An 18,789-nucleotide genomic window follows, 5' to 3' on the forward strand; every position below is an offset into this window, starting at 1 on the left:
TAGGGAACAGGTGGCCTGGACCAGTTAAAGAATAAATTGTTACACTTTAGCCCAGAATGTAAAACAGATAAAATATCGCTGCTTCTGGTTGAGATAGAGATGGGGGTGCTGGAGCCCTTCGTGTTTGAACACCCATTTTCTCCTACCCCCAAGTTTGAAAACCAGTAGTGCAGGGAGAAAAGAGCATTCCATGGATATCCAAATCCGAGGATGCTCAGGTACCTTATGTGAAATGGCATATTTACGTATAACCTACATATCCTCCTGTACAGTTTAATCTCTATGTTACCTGTAATCCATAATATGATGTAAATGGCATGTGAATGGTTATACTGTATTGTTTCGGGAATAATGACAAGGAAAAAAGTCTGTACATGTTAAGGAGATGCAAGCATCATAGGCTTAATTAACTACGTAGTACACATCAGCAACAATCTAAATTTTTTTCAAATATTTCCCATCCACAGTTAGTTAACTCTGCAGGTGCAGGATGTGTGGATATGGAGGGCCCACTGTATGGTAGTTACAGCCAAAAAAATACTCTCTAGTTACCCTCCATGGTGTGGCTTTACTCACCTGTCTCTGTAGACGAGTGGGAAGGGGAAAACTCTTCAGAAATCAGACATGCCCCCTCCTTGATGAATTTATTAAAGTTTAGCTTCCTGTCCTTTTAGGCTCAGCTTGCATGTGGACCCAAATTAGTTGGTCCATGTATCTGACTAATAAAGAAGAATACCAGTTTGTAAACATACCATGAGAAATCATTTCATACCTGGAGTGATATACTCAGGTTGGCATCGTCACTGAATCTATTCTCTGTAGAAACACAACTTACTGTATGATGAGAAAGATGAATGTATTTAAAACTGAATCACCACCATGTGCCAGGTACTGTGCTATGCACTGACACTTATGAATAAGACAGAAAGCATATTACTGCCCTGGCTGGGTAGCTCGGTTAGTTCTAGCATTGTCTGATATGCCAAGGTTTCGGGTTTGATTCCTGATCAGGGCACATAAAAGAATTGGCCAATTAGTGCATAAATAAGTGGAACAACAAAAATCAATGTTTGTCTGTCTCTCTCCCCCTTTCTCTAAAATCAGTGCATTTTAAAAAGCATTTCACATCCTGTAGGCACACTCATGTGGAATCAGGAGGAGGGTACTTAGATGAAATCTGACTTGAAACTAAGACAATTGGTTTAATTTTAGTGGAGTCCTATTGTGGAAACAATAGTAGAGGCTATCCTGCCCCAAGAGAAGAGTTTGGCTGAGCAGTGCCTAGCTTTCTCAGTGTCTCTTCTTTATCATTTCTGGTTAATGCCTTCATTTTTTAGTTACATTAAACAATTCTGGCCTACTTCACAGTCAGACTCCTTCAGGGAACTTTGCATGCTGCGTTTAAGTGCCCACAGATGTGTGTGTAAAGCCTGCCCACACACTGGGAACATGAGTTCGTAAAAAGGACATCGTTGCAAAAGCGCACCTAGTGTTCCTTGTACTTTTCCCAGTTCAGGGCATATTTGATGACCACACCGACTCGCTCTCTTCTGAGGAAATGCTGTGTTCACCTGAAGCCCCAGAGGACTGCTCCTGAGTTGATGTTAAGCAGCCAACAGAAGTCAGCCAACACCAGCAAGCAATATTGGCCCCATCTACAACTCTGACTGTCACTTCTATGTCTTAATGTTTCTATTTAGGAAAACTATTACCTGCTCATCTTGCATTTTTATCTTACTCCATTTTAGGGTTCTCTTGGTATAATTCAAAATTAGGAGAGGATCTTTCACAAAAGTAGCAGTTGTATTCTGAATGGTGTTAGTGTAATGCTCTTATCTTCTTATCTACTGTACTTACTACTTTACATACTTCGACTTTAACCCAGACCTTTGCTCAGGAAACAGCATGTATAATCACACCATTGCAAGGATAGAAAGTGAGAAGTAACTTTTTTTTAACACTTAAGGAACCATATTCTTTTAAAATATATCTTTTTCATTGATTTCAGAGAGGAAGGCAGAGAGATGAAAACACCAATGATTAGAGAGAATCATTGATTGGCTGCCTCTTGCACGCCCCCTACTGGGGGTGGGGGAGTTCAGCCTGTGCTCTTGGCTAGAATCGAACCTGGGACCCTGTAGTCCCCTGGCCAATGCTCTATCCATGAGCCAAACCGGCTAGGGTGAGAAGTAACCTTTGATGTCTTTTACTTCCCACCACAGTTCCAATCACTTCCCAAATCCTATAGACTTTTCTGTGTATCTCTTGAATCTGTTCACTTATCTCTATTTCGTCTATCAATGTCCTGCTTAGATTTTTTAAAACTAGGTTAAGATTATGCAAGGTGGTACTTTGTTCTTCCAGTACCTAAATGCTTGATAAACCATGTTTAAGCTGATGTTGGAGTTTTGGGACCTTTGAATTCATTATGTTGGTATGGTTCCTCATTATAACGCAGAGTCACAACACCAGTGTGGGGCGAGGAAGGCAAATACACTTTGGGAGAAAATTACCTTCCACCTGCTTGTGCATTGCATCACCGGTTTTGAAGGTTGCCAGTCCTTAATGGTGAACTATATGTGTGCTATGTGAATGCTATATGTGCATTTTAATTCTTGGAAAATCTAGAAAAAAATTAGAGTGATGGAAGACAGGGCTAAATAAAGGCTAAAAGTGTTTGATTAGGAGAATGAAAAGGGGGTCTTCGAGATTGCTTTTATTTTCAACATTTTGCTTATATTTCTCATTACTATTACCCCGGAAACCAGAAATTTGTCTATCAATACAAAAGCAATAGAACTGTCTCGTTGATTTTCAAACGTCACGTATTGGCACTGTGCTTGGCACCAAGGAATATGACGATTGAACAAGGTAAGTTTTCTTTCCTTCTGAAAGTTATTTTCCCGACTAGAGGCATCTAGACGCTGGGATTCCACCGGCATTAGTTGGCATTAAGGCTCCATCATGTACAAAGTGACCTCTGGTGGCTGCAAGGGGCATGGGCTCAACTCCGTGGTGCAAAAGTGTTTATCACACTCAATCCTGAGAACAGGTTTTCGAACAAGACCCAACGACTTTGCCTCGGTTGGCTCCGGCTTGAGTGCAATTTCTTTTTGTTTCCAGCCACTGCGCCTCTCCTTCCACCCCCCACACCCCCCCCCCCCAAAAAAAAAAAAATGTTCCGACCAAGGAATGCCTTCCGCGTGCTCGGGAGGGCGTGGCTTAAGTGTCCTAGGAAGGCTGGATCCAGATTGCAAGGACGGGACAACCCCCACAATAAAGCCTCAACCAAAGGCAACTCAGGTTTTAATTATCCATTCCCCCCAGAATTTGGCTTTTAGAAAAATATGCAAAACAGCGAAAAGTGTGTGTGTGTGTGTGTGTGTGTGGTGGGGGTGACGCGAGCAACCCTTAAGGGACAGTAAGGTGGCCCGGGCGAGGGGGATAGCGCATGCGCACTATCGGGCTCTCGGGCTCGGTGAGAGCCCTTCGTACAGTCTCCGGCTCTGTGAGAACGGCCCGATAAAACATTTTTATTCTGTTGCTGCTGAACTTGTGCTGCGATTTAAAACACGTTAATTCCTAGAGCGACTGTTGGGATTCTTAGTTGATCCCTCCTTCTCAGGCACCGCCGAGGGCAGCCCTCATTAAGAGCGGCTGAGGGCCGGGGTCCTAGGTTGCTATGACGACACGTAGGCGTTCCAAGAAAAGGCGGAACGCAAGATGTCTGGCGGGAAATGTGATTATGAATACGGGTTGCAAGTGTCCGTTTCCCTGGAAGTCTGAGACAGAAACGGTGCGAACGGTGCCCGACCCGAGCCTGTGGAGCTGGCATGCGAGGGCGCTGCCCGTGGGTAGCCGGAGACCGGGCCGACAGGGCTGCCGGCGGTCGGTGGGGCCAGCGTGTCCTTCCCGACTCGGACGCTGACCCTGACCCACCACAGGCTTCTTAGTCGCGTTGGGCGGGGAACGGAGAAGTCTCCCCAAGGAAGGCAAATCCATGATAGACGAATTGTTAACTCCGACATTTAACATAAGCTCATAACGGGTCTCTCCCTCTTTTTTTTTTTTTTTTGCCTGCAGGTCACTGGCAGCCCTGCCTAACATGCTGCTGATTTGTTTCTAGATTAGCTTTCTGGAAGGATATTTCAAATTACTAAGGAGAGTGATTTGAGGCATTGTTTATTATGGCTCACCCGAAAACGCCCTCCACATCTCTCGAGGGCAAAAAATTAAACGTCTCTGCATCCAAGGAAGAGACAGGTAAAGTTTTTCACGGGTCCTACAGACGTAAATAATCACGGCGATAGACAGAAATCATGATCTGTCCACCGTTTTCTTTCATCTGAGAGTTCAGGATACCTTAATTAGCGTCGTTTTTTTTCAATACACTTGTTGCAATAAAAGCCATTCTCTTTATAGTATTTTTGAGTCAGGCTGCTGTTTCACTATTCCACCTGTGTAATTTATTTTCAAAGGCTGATTACTTTATATTGTTTTAAATTCACCCTATTTTAAATACCAATAATTGTATGAAACAGTACCTTTTTTTTTTTTTTGGTACCTAGTGAGGAACCAGTTTGTATCAGGCTTTTGTAATTATTACAAATGAAAATAATACCTTATATAAGATATTCATTCCTATACAGATAAATGCAAATCTGTATTAGAATAAGAATCAGCTGGACTCATTCTTCGTGTGTAGGAGAGGTTGTGCTAAAGCCACATCTGAACTTTTTTTTTCCTATTTCCTCTGATAACTCCGATACCACCCCAAACTTTCAAGAAACAGGTTTGATAATGTGAACTTTAGAGGTTTTTGATGGTGGTCAAAGCATGATACCTCCTTATAGAAATTAACACAAGCCACACTAAGTGAGGGGCAGAAACTAGTGGCGAGTTCTGTAAGAGGGACAGCCTAACTTTCCTTGACTGACTTTATAGGAGACTTTTTCCTCTATTAGCCCTACCTGTATACCTCCTCCGCCCTAGTCAAGCTGAGTAGGACACTCTGTACTGTTCTTCCTCTAACAATTTGCTCAGATTAGTCCACTCTCTTCATTTCCAAAAATCCCAATTCTACTTTTACTTTTAAACCTAATCCAGATCCCATCCACTCTATAAATGCCCAATGTACTGTAATTATTTCCACCTTTGAACTCAACATAGAAAAAATATACAAAATAATTTGACAGTTTTGAGAACAGGAGGCTTCTTTTGTCATTTTTCACATCAACGGGAAAATAGACATTCTCATCATCTTAAGGCTGTCCAAGTTAACTGAGCAAGTGAAGTGAATTTATTTTTCAACTTTGAATTTGGAGTAATGGAATAATGAGTTTTTGAACCTGTGTCTGATGGAAGGGTAAGTAGGGCAGGCAATATGAGTTGCTTTTTCTTGATCAGATGCTGTTGAGTATTTTAAATATTCTTGACAACCAGATGCAGTGTTTCTTCTGTTAGAAACATATAAAATGGGATTGGTGAGACAGCCTGGGAACTGCCAACTAACTCCAAAAAAACCCACAATATGCTTTTTCCCCCATTGCTTTCTTAGGACTTCCTGAAATAAGACAGAGAAAAAATATGGTGGATCGCTCAAAACCCTGTCCAACTCCCCTTCAGAATGAGTTCATCCCTCAGGAAGTTCTTCTTTCTCTGACCTCTGCAGCCAATGCTGGTTCTTGTCCTGAAAACTTACTGCCTCTTAAGAAAACTAAAGCCCCAAAGGTGTGTATATACATGTATAAAGTACTTTGGAAAACTTAGCTTTTTGGTATCCAGTTCATTATTTATTGAGCATATGTTATGTATTCCAGAGTGTCTTAAAAAGTATGTTTACATTATTTTCCTATATTGAAATCTAAAATCTTTTGCATGGATGTTTCTAAGGAAATACTTGAGTATTGCCATTAACTTGTTTTTCTGTGATTTACCTAAATGATCACTACTGCTCTTAGTCTTGATGTTTTTCTTTCATATTGAAGAATTGTTCAAGTTTCAGTCTTTCTTCATAATATTGAATAAGAATTTTGCTCTTTTTTTTAATGTAGAATAAACAAATGCCCTAATGTAAATACTCAAAATGGTTAATATGTTTTCTTTGACTAGTGCGCCCTCTGCTGTGTATTCACGTTTTTGTTCTTTACCAGGGTACCCTTCCGCGCGCTGTTGATCACGTCTGGCATCACCCTATTCGAAGGAATAAGTTCAAATATCTGATTGACAATCCTGTTTCCCTAACGGGAGCTGGAAGGTAAAAAAGGAAGATAGTAGGGGTAGATGCAGATGAACATTTGTTTTTTTTTATTTCTTATGATTTCCTTGGGAGGGGCAGCATTGGAAAAATCATAATCAAACATTTTGAAGCTTTCAGTATCTTTGATGAATCACAGTACAATCTGAAGAGGGACCTCCACCTTATCAGTAGGATGGCAATAGGTGCTAACTGTACTTTTAGTTTGTTTAAAAATTTTTTTCGTATATATTTCTTTTTAAAAAAATCTTTATTGTTGAAAGTATTACATAGGTCCTCCTTTTTTCTCCATTAACCTCTTCTAGCCTGCTGTCACCCGCCTCCCCAGGCCCTCACCATTCCATTGTCCATGTCCACGAGTTATGCATATATGCATACAAGTTCATTGCTTGATCTCTTCCCATCCACCCTCCCCTGCCTTCCCTGAGGTCCAACAGTCTGTAAATTTTCTTTTTGCATGCCTTTCTTTATTTGTCTCCTTACTTGCCTATTCCTTGTGCCCTAGTAAAAGGGACAAGATCATACAGGCAGAATGCCTCTAGTCCCTCTTGTTTTTGTATATCTGAGGAATGCTGGGTAACATAGCTTCAAGATGTGGAAAACCTTGACAAATAAGTGCTTAAACCTAGTTTTCCTCAAAGTGAACCCTTAAACTTTACTCTGTTTCAGATCAAATCCGTAAATACTCTTTGTTGTTTTTATATCATTCCTAAAAATATTCTAAATGTCAACATTTTCCTGTGAAAGATTGTGACCTGCTCATTTCCTGTGCATGGCCCATTTGTCAGCGTAACTCTCTGTTTGCTTCTTACCGAAATATCACTTCATCTGAATAAAACAAATGTTTACTGGTACTTGGGTAGGTTATTCAGTCTTTCTGAGTTCTGTTTTCTCATTTATGAAAAGAGAATAATAGACAGGCTCCATTTTGTGCACCTCCCAGGGATATAGAACAACAAATGCAATGATGAGTGGAAGAGCACTTGTAAAACTGCACAGTGCTCTTTAAATATGAGGTGTTAGCTATATCAGTATTAGAAAAGGTGGCAGAAACTTGGGCCATTGACTTTTGTGTCCTGGGGTCTAAGTGTCATAAAGTGTATTTTATGCCATCAGATCATGGCTATAGTTATTAATAGTAATAATCAGTAGTTATGAGATGTTTGAAGTACTTTGAAAAATAATTAGCTATATCTGAATATGGCAATTAACTGACATTAAAGCTTCAATGTCAAAAGACTTCTGACTTGGAATTTTTTTAATGCGCAGATCTGTTTTGTGGTAGACAGGATAATGGCTTCCCCAAAATGTTCTCCCTGTAACCCTCGGAAGCTTTCATGGCAAAAGGGACTTGTCAGATGTGATTAAGGTTAAGGACCTTGAGATGGAAAGATTATCCTGGATTATCAGGATGGGCCCAAATTAATTACCCACGTCTTTAAAAGTGGAAAAAAGGAAGGCAGTGGAATGGGTTGGAGAGATGAGACAGGAGAAGAAGGATGACAGATTTGAAATCTAAGAGGGATTCAGCCTGCCATTGCTGGCTTCGAGGATGGAGGAAGCGAGAAAACAAGCTGAGAATTGTCCTTGGCCACTAGAAGCTGGGAATGGCCTTCAGCTGACAACCATCCAGGGGAACCAATAGACTGTATTCCATAATGACTATACCAATTAAAATCGGGGGGAGGGACAGAGACTTCTGAGAATTATGTGCAGTAAGTGACATGATTATAACCTCTGTAGGGAGATAAATCTAGTAGAAGCATGTAGACTACCGGAGAAACGTGAGAATGCACACAAAAATAACGACAACTTGGAGGAGTGATTTTGGCATTGGCAAAAGACAAGAGGACCAACCAATGGAATGATAGAAGGGTGGCTGTAAAGTTAATGTGTTAGTGATAGGTGGATCTCGAGGGCTAAGGATGGGAAGCAATCCGTTACGGATGCCGAGATTTTGATGAGTAGAGTGGTGGTGCTAACTGACAGAATTAGTGAATGTTGGAGGATGAACGTTAGAATGGAGGAAGATACCAGCTGTGCCAGGAGGTAACAAATGTGATAAGTGAGATTTGATGACATTGACAGGGAAGAACGCGTAGGTAAAGAACAGAGGGATGAGGACAGAGTGTGGTGGAGCATTTCCGTTTAGTAGCCATGAGGTCACGGAGAAGTCCAAGGAGTAGCAGTTAGAGAGGGTGGAAGAACCAGGGAGTCCAGCAACACAGGACAGAGGAGAGTGCCTTTAAAAAGAGAGGTGACCAACCCTGGAAAAAATCCAGGGAAGTAGCGGGAGATAAGAACTGATAACTTAGCAGTGGAAAGTCATTGTCGGCTTCCTGGAGAATAGTTTCAGAACAGAGACGAAGATGGAAATCAGATTTTTGGGAAATTTCAAGAAGTTGGATGTTTAACTGAAAATGAGAGATAGATGATAGATCCATGGATGGATCAACCGATCGATCGTGGTAAAATGACAATGCATGGTCAGGGCAGATTTTTAGAAGGGGAAAAGACTTCAGTTATAGGCCAAGGAGAATGTTCCAATAGAGGGGGGAGATACACAGAGGTTATGATTGGTGAAATGAGAGCCTCAAGGATGTGGGCAAAGATGAAATCAAGGACATAAGTGGAGGAAATAATCCTGAGAAAGGGAATATATCTTAAACTGAGATGGAAGGACAGGAATTTGTGATGTGAGTGAGAAGGTGGAGGAGAGAAGAATATCGGGAGAACTCATGTCTAAAGCCTCAGCCCTAGTAAGTATGAGGGACGGAGACCAGTTTTGTGCCCCTTTCTACCCATGAGAAGGCTGTGTGGGTCTTACCAACTCTCATCCAGCTGCCAGACTGAAAGTCGGCTTTATAAATATATTTTTCTTACTTTTCAGGGATATTTCTTTTCTGTACGACGTTAAATATGTTAAAGGAGAGCCGAGGGAGGGTGTACTTTGCCCCCCACGTTCAAAACCTTCACTACAGTCAAATGACGGTGCCATTGTGCCTCATAAGGTAAAGAGAGAGTTTGAGCCTGTTGGGACTACAACTAAGAGGTTCTTTGCTAGGCTCTTCGGGGTTAGGCTTCACCCTTTGGGACTGGCTTCACCTGTTGGGGCGCTAGGCTCTGCCTTTCGGGACTGGCTTTGGAAGAAAAGGAAAAAAGGAATTTGATAAATAATTTCATCTTCCTCTCTTTACTTAAAAAAAAGGTTTTCCCAAAATCTAAAGCAGTGTTGTACTAGAACTACGATCTGCATTGCTTACCAGTTTTCTTAGTGCTTTTAGTTATTTCTAGAAAATGGTGTTTAGTGAGAAAAGAGCAAAAGTATCTTATTTTAAGCCATTTTCCAGACTACTGTTATTCACTTTAATCTAGAAAATGCAATTTAGGAGATTAATTTTTTTTTTTTTTTTAGAATCCACAGTTTAAAGTTGTAGAATTCTTATTTGGGGGATATTGCTAAGGTGAATTTTAAATTCCTATTTAATTTTAAAGTCAGTGGATTTCTGAATAGTATATGGGACACCTGTAACTAATAGACCAAAGTTATTAGGTAATTCAAGTTTTTTTAAAAGACATGCTCTGCCAATTTTTTTTTTTTTACTACTTGCCATGTCCCGTATTACTAATATTATTTTTCTAATCAAAATCTCTTAATAAATAGCATCCTTTTGGGACAGGAATGAGGATTTGGGCAATTCTTTTTTTAAAAAAAAAAATCTAATGTTTTCATTCTTGTCATTCTTCTTAAGCCAAAGAAACTAACAGATACTTTGATTCCTGAAGAATTCCACATTGTGTCAAGTACAGGAGTTTCAGGTTTGGAGTGCTATGATGAGTGAGTACTATGTTATATACTGAATATCTCCCTCTCCCTCTCACACCCTCCCTTCCACTCTAAAAAAAAAAAAATCAATGGAAAACATATCCTTGGGTGAGGATTAACAACAACAACAAACTAGAACTGGATTAATGTTTTATAATGAAACTAGAGGCCCAATGCACGAATTTCGTGCAAGAGTGGGCCTTCCTGCCCCCAACTGCCAGCACCGGCTTCCCTCCGGCCACCAGCAAGCACCCAGGACCTGGGCTTCCCTTGCAGCCCTGGCTTCATCTGGAAGGTTGTCTGGAAGGACATCTGGTCTAATTTCCATATTACACTTTTATTATTATAGATATCCAGAATGTCTCACTCTTTTTACCTTATCTAGTACATATGTTATATGGCATTTCCTTGTGATGATGGGTTTTAGGATAATATTTTGCCAAGTAACTAAATAGAACTGATTTTTGGGGTAACTTTTAATTTTTATATAGTTAAAATTATTAAAAAGTTACAAAAATAGGACGCTCTATCCTGATTCACCGAATACTTCATTTGCTTTACAGACAGACACACACACACACACACACGCGCGCACACACGATTCAAGAGTAAGTTGGAGACATCATGACCCTTTACCAAAAATACTTATTTTATATTTCCTAGCAACCCACTAGTTATAGATCTTTTTATGACTTTTTAATTCCATCATTTCTTCTGTATTTATTAGTTTGCATTTTACCATATGGACTCATGGATTTCTTTTTGTTTTCAATAGGTTCTAATTCTTCACTATGATATTTATTTCGATGTTCAAAAATTTTCAGATTTGGCCAATGTCAGCTCCTTTGAGCTAGCTCTTGTGTTCTTTAAGCGTGTCCCCAAAAGCCTTTGAATGTTCTCTTATTTTCTGACCTCGATAAGATTTCTAGGTTCACCTTGTATTTCACAACTTCAGCTCTGGAATAAGCTCTCAGTTACTTCTCCAAGGAGTCCTGATTCCGTTCAGTGGTGAATGATATTTAGAAAGCAAGATCTGGGTGCTAGGTGTGCTCATTGCCCCTGGGGTATCTCCTCACATACTCATTTTTTAAACGGAGTCTTTATATTCCCTGGAGATTGTTCACTGATCTGAATTCTGAAAATGGACTTTATTAACCAACTGTGTTCCAGTAGGGGGGAAGAACCAAAGGAAATGCTTATTAACTAGGGGGAGGAGAAAGGATGTATAAATAATAATGAGTTTAAAGGATTGCCAGATCATTCTCCTCACGATACTCATCTAGCTCTAAACAGGCACTTCCAGAGGGCAGATCAGGCTGGGAATCAGGAAAACCGGGTTCTGTTTAGTCACTTAACTGCTTACGTCAGTGTTCTTAGAAAATTCTTCCACTTTGAAAAGGATGTTTTTTATTTGTAATTCCAGTTTGTTCCTGGGAGCATGTCCGTGCAGCATCCACTTACTCTGCCACCATTTTTTTCCTTCCCTGATTCTTCAAAAAGTCTGTTTTTTTAAGTGAATATAGGAAATTTTCATATTGTGATATATTAAGGAATATGATTAAAGCTCCAAATATGATAAATGTCATTACACCTGTATCTGTAGATGTCTGAGACTATTTAGGCATGATGTGTGCAAAATGGCGGACCTCTCTGATTACCGTCCAGCTTCTCAGTTCCTTGAGGTCTGAAGTTGTTGATCATGTTGTGATATGGGATAAATTTCTCACAGTAACATTTACCTGTCTTATTTATTGCAGCAAATATACGACTCTCCTCAAAGATAGTGAAAACAGGCTATTGCTCTTCCCATCCATGTAAGTACAATTTATTTTTGAAAGTGTTTCTTAGAAAGGATAACTGTATATACTGTATATAAAATATACAGTTTTCTTGGTACTTTATTACATAAAAATATTAAAATGACAGCAGAAACCCTAGATAATAATTGCCCACAATTCTGTTATCTAATCAGTGTTTTCATTTGTCCAATTGAATACTCAGTTTTTACATATTTACCATGTTTAAGTACTATAAAATGCTTCCTGACAGTTTTAAAATTCTTTTGATTGTTTTTAATTTTTTTTTTATTGTGGTAAGAACATAACGTGAGATCTACTCTCTTAACAAATGTTTGTGCAATACAGTGTTAACTCTAAGTATAGTGCTACAGAAAATCTGCAGAACTTACCTTGCATAACAGAAATTTCATGCCTGCTAATTAGCAAGTTCCTGTTTCCCTCTCCTGCCAGCCCCTGGGAACCACAATTCCAATCCATAATTCTATGAGTTTGACTATTTTAGATGCTTCATGTGAGTGTAATCATGCAGTATTTGTCCTTCTGTAACTGGCTTATTTCACTTTGTGTCATATCCTCCAGGTTCATACACGTTGTTGTATGTAGCAGAATTTCCTTCTTTTTTAAGTCTGAATAATATCTCAGTGCCTGTATATACCACTTTTTCTCTATCCATTCATTCATCAATGGACATCTATGCTGTTTCTACATGTTGTGACTAGTTTTGCAGCGAATATGGGGGTGCTAATAATCTCTCTGAGATCCTGATTTCAATTCTTTTGGATGAATACTCAGAAGTGGGATTGCGGGATCATATATAATAAAGTATATAAAGTGCACAGAATACTTTTATATGCTGCATTTAACCATTAGTATTTCTCCATTTTACTAGTCTTTTTAAAAAAATATTTTTATTGATTTCAGAGAGGAAGTGAGAGGGAGAGAGAGATGGAAACATCAATGATGAGAGAGAATCACTCATCAGCTGCCTCCTGCATGCCCCCAACTGGGGATCGAGCCCACAACCCAGGTATGTGCCCTGACCCGGAATTGTACCATGATCTCTTGGTTCGTGGGTCGATGATCAATCACTGAGCCATGCCTGCTGGCCTGATACAGTCTTTTTTTTTTTTTTCCCCTCTTCTTCTTTTCCCTTTTCCTGTCTTATATTGTGAAATATTATGTGTTTATCTCTCCACATTTTTTTCTATGTTCTTACAATCATACACAATAGGCGAATTGAATTTTGGGGGGAGGGAGCATTCTTTTCTTTTATGAAAGAGAGGATCATATTACTTGCATTCTTTATTAAAAAAAAGTATTACTGATATGCCCATTAGATCAATACTTACAGGTCTAATGCTTTAAGATACCATTAATATTCCATAGTATATACATTTTATTTATACATATTAAATATTTTTTTGTGATTTGAGGATGACCTATTGTAACACTAATTACTAAGTCTGCCACCTTAATCTTTTAGGAAACCTAATAAAAGAGTAGAAGTGGTCCAACTGAATGATGTGATGGATACTATGCTAGAGAGGGCCGGTGTGGACAATCAGGAGTATACAGGGCCCACTCAGGTAATTGTAAAGATCCGTGTGACCTGGTTAGTGGTTACAGGCATACACTCTGGATGGTAGAATGCCTGTATGGGATCCTGATCCCGTCATTTATTGGCTGGTGACCCTGGGCAAGTCATTTAATATATTTGTGCCTCGTTTTCCTCACCTGTAAATTAGAGATGATAATGATATTTACCTCATAGAGTTGTTGTGGAGATTAATGACATAATGAATGTAAAGGACTGAGAACAGTGCTTGGCATGTGGTAAACCTTGTATAATTAATTGTTAGTACAGTTGACCCTTGAGCAACAGGGGTTTGAGCTATGCGGCCATTTATATGTGCATTTTTTTTCAGTAAATAATGTAACATATATTCTCTCCCTTATGATTTTCTTAATAATATCTTCTTTTCTTTAGATTACTTTATTGTAAGAATATAGTATGTAATACATATAACATACAAAATATGTGTTAATCGACTGTTTATGTTACTGGCGAGGCTCCCGGTCAAGAGTAGACTATTAGTAGTTATGTTTTGGGGAAGTCAAAAGTTGTGCATGGACTTTTGACTGCATGGGGGTTGATGCTCCTAACCCCTGCATCGTTCCAGGGTCAACTATTATTATTATTATTATTATTATTATTATTGTTGTATTTCATTGAATATTAAGCACTATAGATTATTTTGCATACCAATAAAAAGCACTGCCAATTAAGTTGTGCTTTCTTACCACTTGTAATTTTTATTTTGTGCTTAATGAAAGGGCTCTTTCAGTCTTACATAGATATAGATGTTTTATGAAGGCTATTTTTTGTTTTATAAATCTTTATTTTTATAGAATTGGAAACATAGTTCAAAATAAGACACTCTTATGTAACCTTTACCCAGATTCACCAATTGTTTACGTTGTGCCCTATACGCTTTGTCATTCTCTCTCCTTCTCTGCGTATCTCTATAAGTATAGTTTTTTCTGAACCATTTTAGAGTAAGCTGAGAACATCATGCCTTTTTATCACCAAACACATCAGGGTATATTTCTTATGGAAGAGGACATTCTCTTACATATTTGTAATACAGTTTTCAAAATCAGGAAATTTAACATTGATGTGATGATCGAAATTCAAATTTATCAATTGTCCCTATAATGACTTTCATCACTATTTTTCCCACTCTTTCAGGATCCCAGGATCACACAGTGCTTTTACTGGTCATCTTTCTTTTAAAAAAATATATTTTTATGGATTTTAGAGAGGAAGGGAGAGGGAGAGATAGAAACATCAATGATGAGAGAGAATCATTGATTAGCTGCCTCCTGCACACACACACCCCCTCCCCACCCACCCACTGGGGATCAAGCCCGCAACCTGGGAATGTGCCCGAACTAGGTATCTAATAGTGACTTCCTGGTTCATAGGTCAACACTCAACCTCTGAGCCACACCGGCCAGGCTGTCACTTTTCTTTAGACAACTATAATCTGAAAGAGTTCTTAGCGTTTCTTGATCTTGATATTTAGGAGAGCACAGGCCAGTTATTCTGTAGAATGTCCCTCAATTTTGGTTTGTCTGATGTGTAGTCATAATTAGATTCAGGTTTTGTATTTTGGCAGAAATAACATAAAAATGATATTGTGATCTCAGTGCATCATATAAAGAGGTTCAATGATTAGACACAGATTTTAAAAAGTAAGAAGTCATTTTTATATATAAGTATTTATAACAGAAAATGTAAGAGAAATAAATCAATTTGTTTCTAAAACTTAGTTCACATTCAGGGTGATTAAATCCTAAAATGTTTTTACTGACAAGACCATAATAAATGCTAATTAACTTCTCCTCTGCCAGATGCACAAACTGCTACATACACTGAAGAAGGAACAGACCATTTATAATACAGTATTTCATGAACTTATTCGACAAGTCAGTGTGGACTGTGCAGATAGAGGAGAACTACTGTCCAAAATCAGGTGAGAGCTGTTATTGGAGTATTCCAGAATTTTATATTAGAATTCTGTTTTTATCTCTGCATTTGAGAAAATCACAAAAGTACACTTCTCTGTCCTTTTGATAAGAAGGAGCCTCATTACATTTTTATTATATTTTCTATAATAAAAATATAATAGTTGAGAACTTCCTTAAGGTGATTTCTGTTGAGATGTTTGACATCATGTTCTTTTATGATTGGGAGTGAACTGCTATGTGAAATGGTGCAAAAAGTATAGATTCTGAAGCTAGACTGATCTGGTTTCAAATTATCATCTGTTTGTGACCTAGGTAAAAGTCTGAGCCTTATTTTTCTCATCTGTAAATGAAGAAAATAGCTACTATGAAAATTTTCATTTGTTTATTTGATCATTACTCAGTCAGTAATATTTATTGATTGTCTACTCTGTCAAGCATTAAGATGCTTCATAGGATTGTGGTGAGGTTTAAATGAAAGCACAGAATTAGGTACTCAATAAATATAATTGTTATAGATGATGATAATAAATACTATTATTATTATTATTATTATTATTATTATAATCCTCCTCACCACACTGGTACTTTCCAAAAGCTGAAAGAAACAGGAGAATCAAAATACTGGGTTCTGCAGCTTACTTGCTATAGAGTCATATCTGTTTCTCCTGAATGGGCATTAATAATATAAATTTGCCCTATTTGTCCACTATGATTTATGGAAGCTGAGCTCCCCTGTCTGACAGTGCTGAGACACTAGAAGCAAAGCCATTAATAACAGACGATCAAGATTAGATACTAAGGAGTAAGTTGTTGAAACATCACCAAGAGCTGGAGAATGCCAAATTAGAATGAGGATAGGGACAACTAAAGACTGAGGTGTCAACCTAAGAACAAAGCCAGGAGGGATAGGTGAGGAATCCTGGCAAAGGAACTAGATGACCTACAGTGTATCCAAACCTTCCCCTTCTGAGGAGTTGATGTAAGCAGGAATCTTCTCGCTGACTTTAGGAGTTAGCTTCTAGAGGCCAAAATAGGGTGGGGTTCTATCCCAGGAAGTCGAAACAGAAAGAGACAGGCAGGCAAGCCAAAGCCCTTTAAGAAAAGGTTACTCCATATTTTGCTCACATTTGGTTTTGCAAGTCTTTCTATTTTTGACAATTCCGGTGGGTGTGTAATAGTATGTTATTATGGTTTTAACTTGCATTCCCCTGCCAACTGATTATGTTGAGCACTTTTTCATGAGCTTATTGAGGATGTGTCCTTTTTGTGAAATGTTTAAAATGTTTGCCTATTTTATTTTTATTTTTTTAAAATATATTTTATTGATTTTTTAATAGAGAGTAAGGGAGAGGGATAGAGAGTTAGAAACATCGATCAGCTGCCTCCTGCACACCTCCTATTGGGTACCTGCTCTTGGTACATTCCCTTGTCCAGGAATCGAACCTGAGACCCTTCGGTCTATGATTACAGATGATAACCACTGAGCAAACTGGCAAGGGCAGGTCCTTTTTTCTTTTTAAATAGTGGTTACATTTTGGTCAGTTTGAGGAAAATGGTTTTATTCACAGATTCAACTATTTGTAAAAATTCCACTATATTCAAGGCACTCGGTTAGATGTTATAAATATGGAAGACATGCTTCTTACCCTGATAGAGTGTATACTTTAGAAGAAGGGAAAGAAACACGTCCTGTTTTGTTTTGCATCTCAGATGTTCCAATTATGACTGGTTAAAATTCTTCAAGGTTCATTCATGTGTGTGAGCATAGTAGGAATACACAGCCTGAACCCCTTTCTTTTTCTGTATTTGTGTCTGTCCAGCGTTTCTCTAACATTACTTTGTCTCTCATGTTTTCGCTCCTTTTTCCTTTTCTTCTGCATGATGTCTTGGTTTCCTTCTTTATCATGCAGAGAACGGTATGTACAAATGCTTGACGAAATTGCCCGGCAGATGATTGACTTCTACAAGGACTTGGTCACTCAGCGACTGATGGATCAGCGCATTTTGCAAGAATTGTACAATTTTAAGAGTGTTATTGAGGAACTGTCCAGGTAAAAACTGATTATCTTAAACACGAAAGTCAAAGCCATGTCTCTAAAGTGTGTCAGGAATATTCAGGGAAAGTAGAATGGTTAAAGGTGAGGACTTTTGTTTTCATGTTTAGCAATAGAACAGAAAGGACTGGATATAGATGTAGATGTAGATATAGATATATAGACATGGGTTACACAGGTGACCACAAAACTAGGGCTCTGTGTGTATTCAGTCGGGAAAAGATCTGCTTCTTCCGTCTAAGATAGAGATGTTCATCAGGTTTACAGAGCAGTGCCTTGATTATGGATGTTAAGGTTCAAATGCCCAAGAGAACAAGCATTTTATATAGCAATCAAAGTGAGTGATCACCTAAACTCATAGCAAGACATTAGTGGCAAGAATGAAGAGGGTGGGATAGGCAGGTCTAAGGGTAGGACAGAGCAGCCTGGAGGCCTTGCCTGTCAGCACCTACCTTCACCCCATTCTAGAGGATACCCCCACATTTTCTTTCTGCCTTTTCTAGCCAGCCTGATTCCATTGACAAACCTGGCAAGATTCTATCCAGCTGTACACTAGGTTTATTGATTTGGTTTGTAAGGTGGAAAAACTAGGAAGAGATGTACAGTGATAACTGTGAAGAGTCCTGAGTGTAAATCTGATTTTCCTGGGTAGAGAGTTTTGGAAATCTTTACGATTATAAAATTTCTTTGCTTTATTTCAGGGAGCTGTGTTTGGTTCGGGCACATGATATAAAGTTAACAAAGGATGCAGAGAAAACCCACCAGGATTTGGCACAAGCTCTTTTAGATGCTGAAAAGAATGCCAAGTGAGTTACCAAATGTTTGTCATTATGTCATACTTGCTTCACACTTTATTTCAAAATTTTCTAGAAACATTTGAAGGTTTTTAAAAATTACAACAGCGTAAAGCTTATTACGTATATTAACTCCTCCAGGCACTGTTGTAATGCACAGCTGGTAGATGTGTAACGTCTTCTTGAGTGATAGTCTTCCAGGGGTGTATACCTGGAAGTGGAATTACTGCGTCATATGATATGCATAGCCTTGTCTTGCTAGATGTTGCCAAATATTCCACAAAGTAGTTGCACCGGTATATGTCCACTCATCAGTACGAGAGAGTTGCCTTTTGCCCATATCTTATTAATTGCATAGGTATGAAAAGATACCTGGTTTTTGTTTGCATTTTTGTAATGAATAGTGTGAGTCTAGTTTTGGGGGGAGGATTTTAGTGATTCTACTATGGTCTTAATGTTTTATTCTCTATTTGGGATTAACAATTTTTTTTTCTGTAAAGGGTCAAATGGTGAGATACGGTTTCTGATA

At 38.7% G+C, this 18,789-nt stretch overlaps 1 protein-coding gene across 1 annotated transcript in view; it reads left to right on the forward strand.

The window, feature by feature from the left end:
* The first annotated feature begins 3,237 nt into the window (after nucleotides 1–3,237).
* Nucleotides 3,238–18,789, forward strand: part of AXDND1 (axonemal dynein light chain domain containing 1) — a 51,731-nt gene continuing 36,179 nt past the window's right edge. The window contains exons 1-11 of the mRNA XM_023753996.1: nucleotides 3,238–3,303; nucleotides 4,084–4,263; nucleotides 5,558–5,730; nucleotides 6,153–6,256; nucleotides 9,147–9,267; nucleotides 10,009–10,094; nucleotides 11,840–11,896; nucleotides 13,365–13,467; nucleotides 15,296–15,417; nucleotides 17,323–17,463; nucleotides 18,168–18,272. Coding sequence (XP_023609764.1) covers nucleotides 4,188–4,263; nucleotides 5,558–5,730; nucleotides 6,153–6,256; nucleotides 9,147–9,267; nucleotides 10,009–10,094; nucleotides 11,840–11,896; nucleotides 13,365–13,467; nucleotides 15,296–15,417; nucleotides 17,323–17,463; nucleotides 18,168–18,272 — 1,088 coding nt within the window. The 5' untranslated portion in view covers nucleotides 3,238–3,303; nucleotides 4,084–4,187. The remainder of the gene's footprint in view (nucleotides 3,304–4,083; nucleotides 4,264–5,557; nucleotides 5,731–6,152; nucleotides 6,257–9,146; nucleotides 9,268–10,008; nucleotides 10,095–11,839; nucleotides 11,897–13,364; nucleotides 13,468–15,295; nucleotides 15,418–17,322; nucleotides 17,464–18,167; nucleotides 18,273–18,789) is intronic.

Source organism: Myotis lucifugus, unplaced genomic scaffold, assembly GCF_000147115.1.
Source record: "Myotis lucifugus unplaced genomic scaffold, Myoluc2.0 scaffold_54, whole genome shotgun sequence".
NCBI classification, from domain to species: Eukaryota; Metazoa; Chordata; class Mammalia; order Chiroptera; family Vespertilionidae; genus Myotis; species Myotis lucifugus.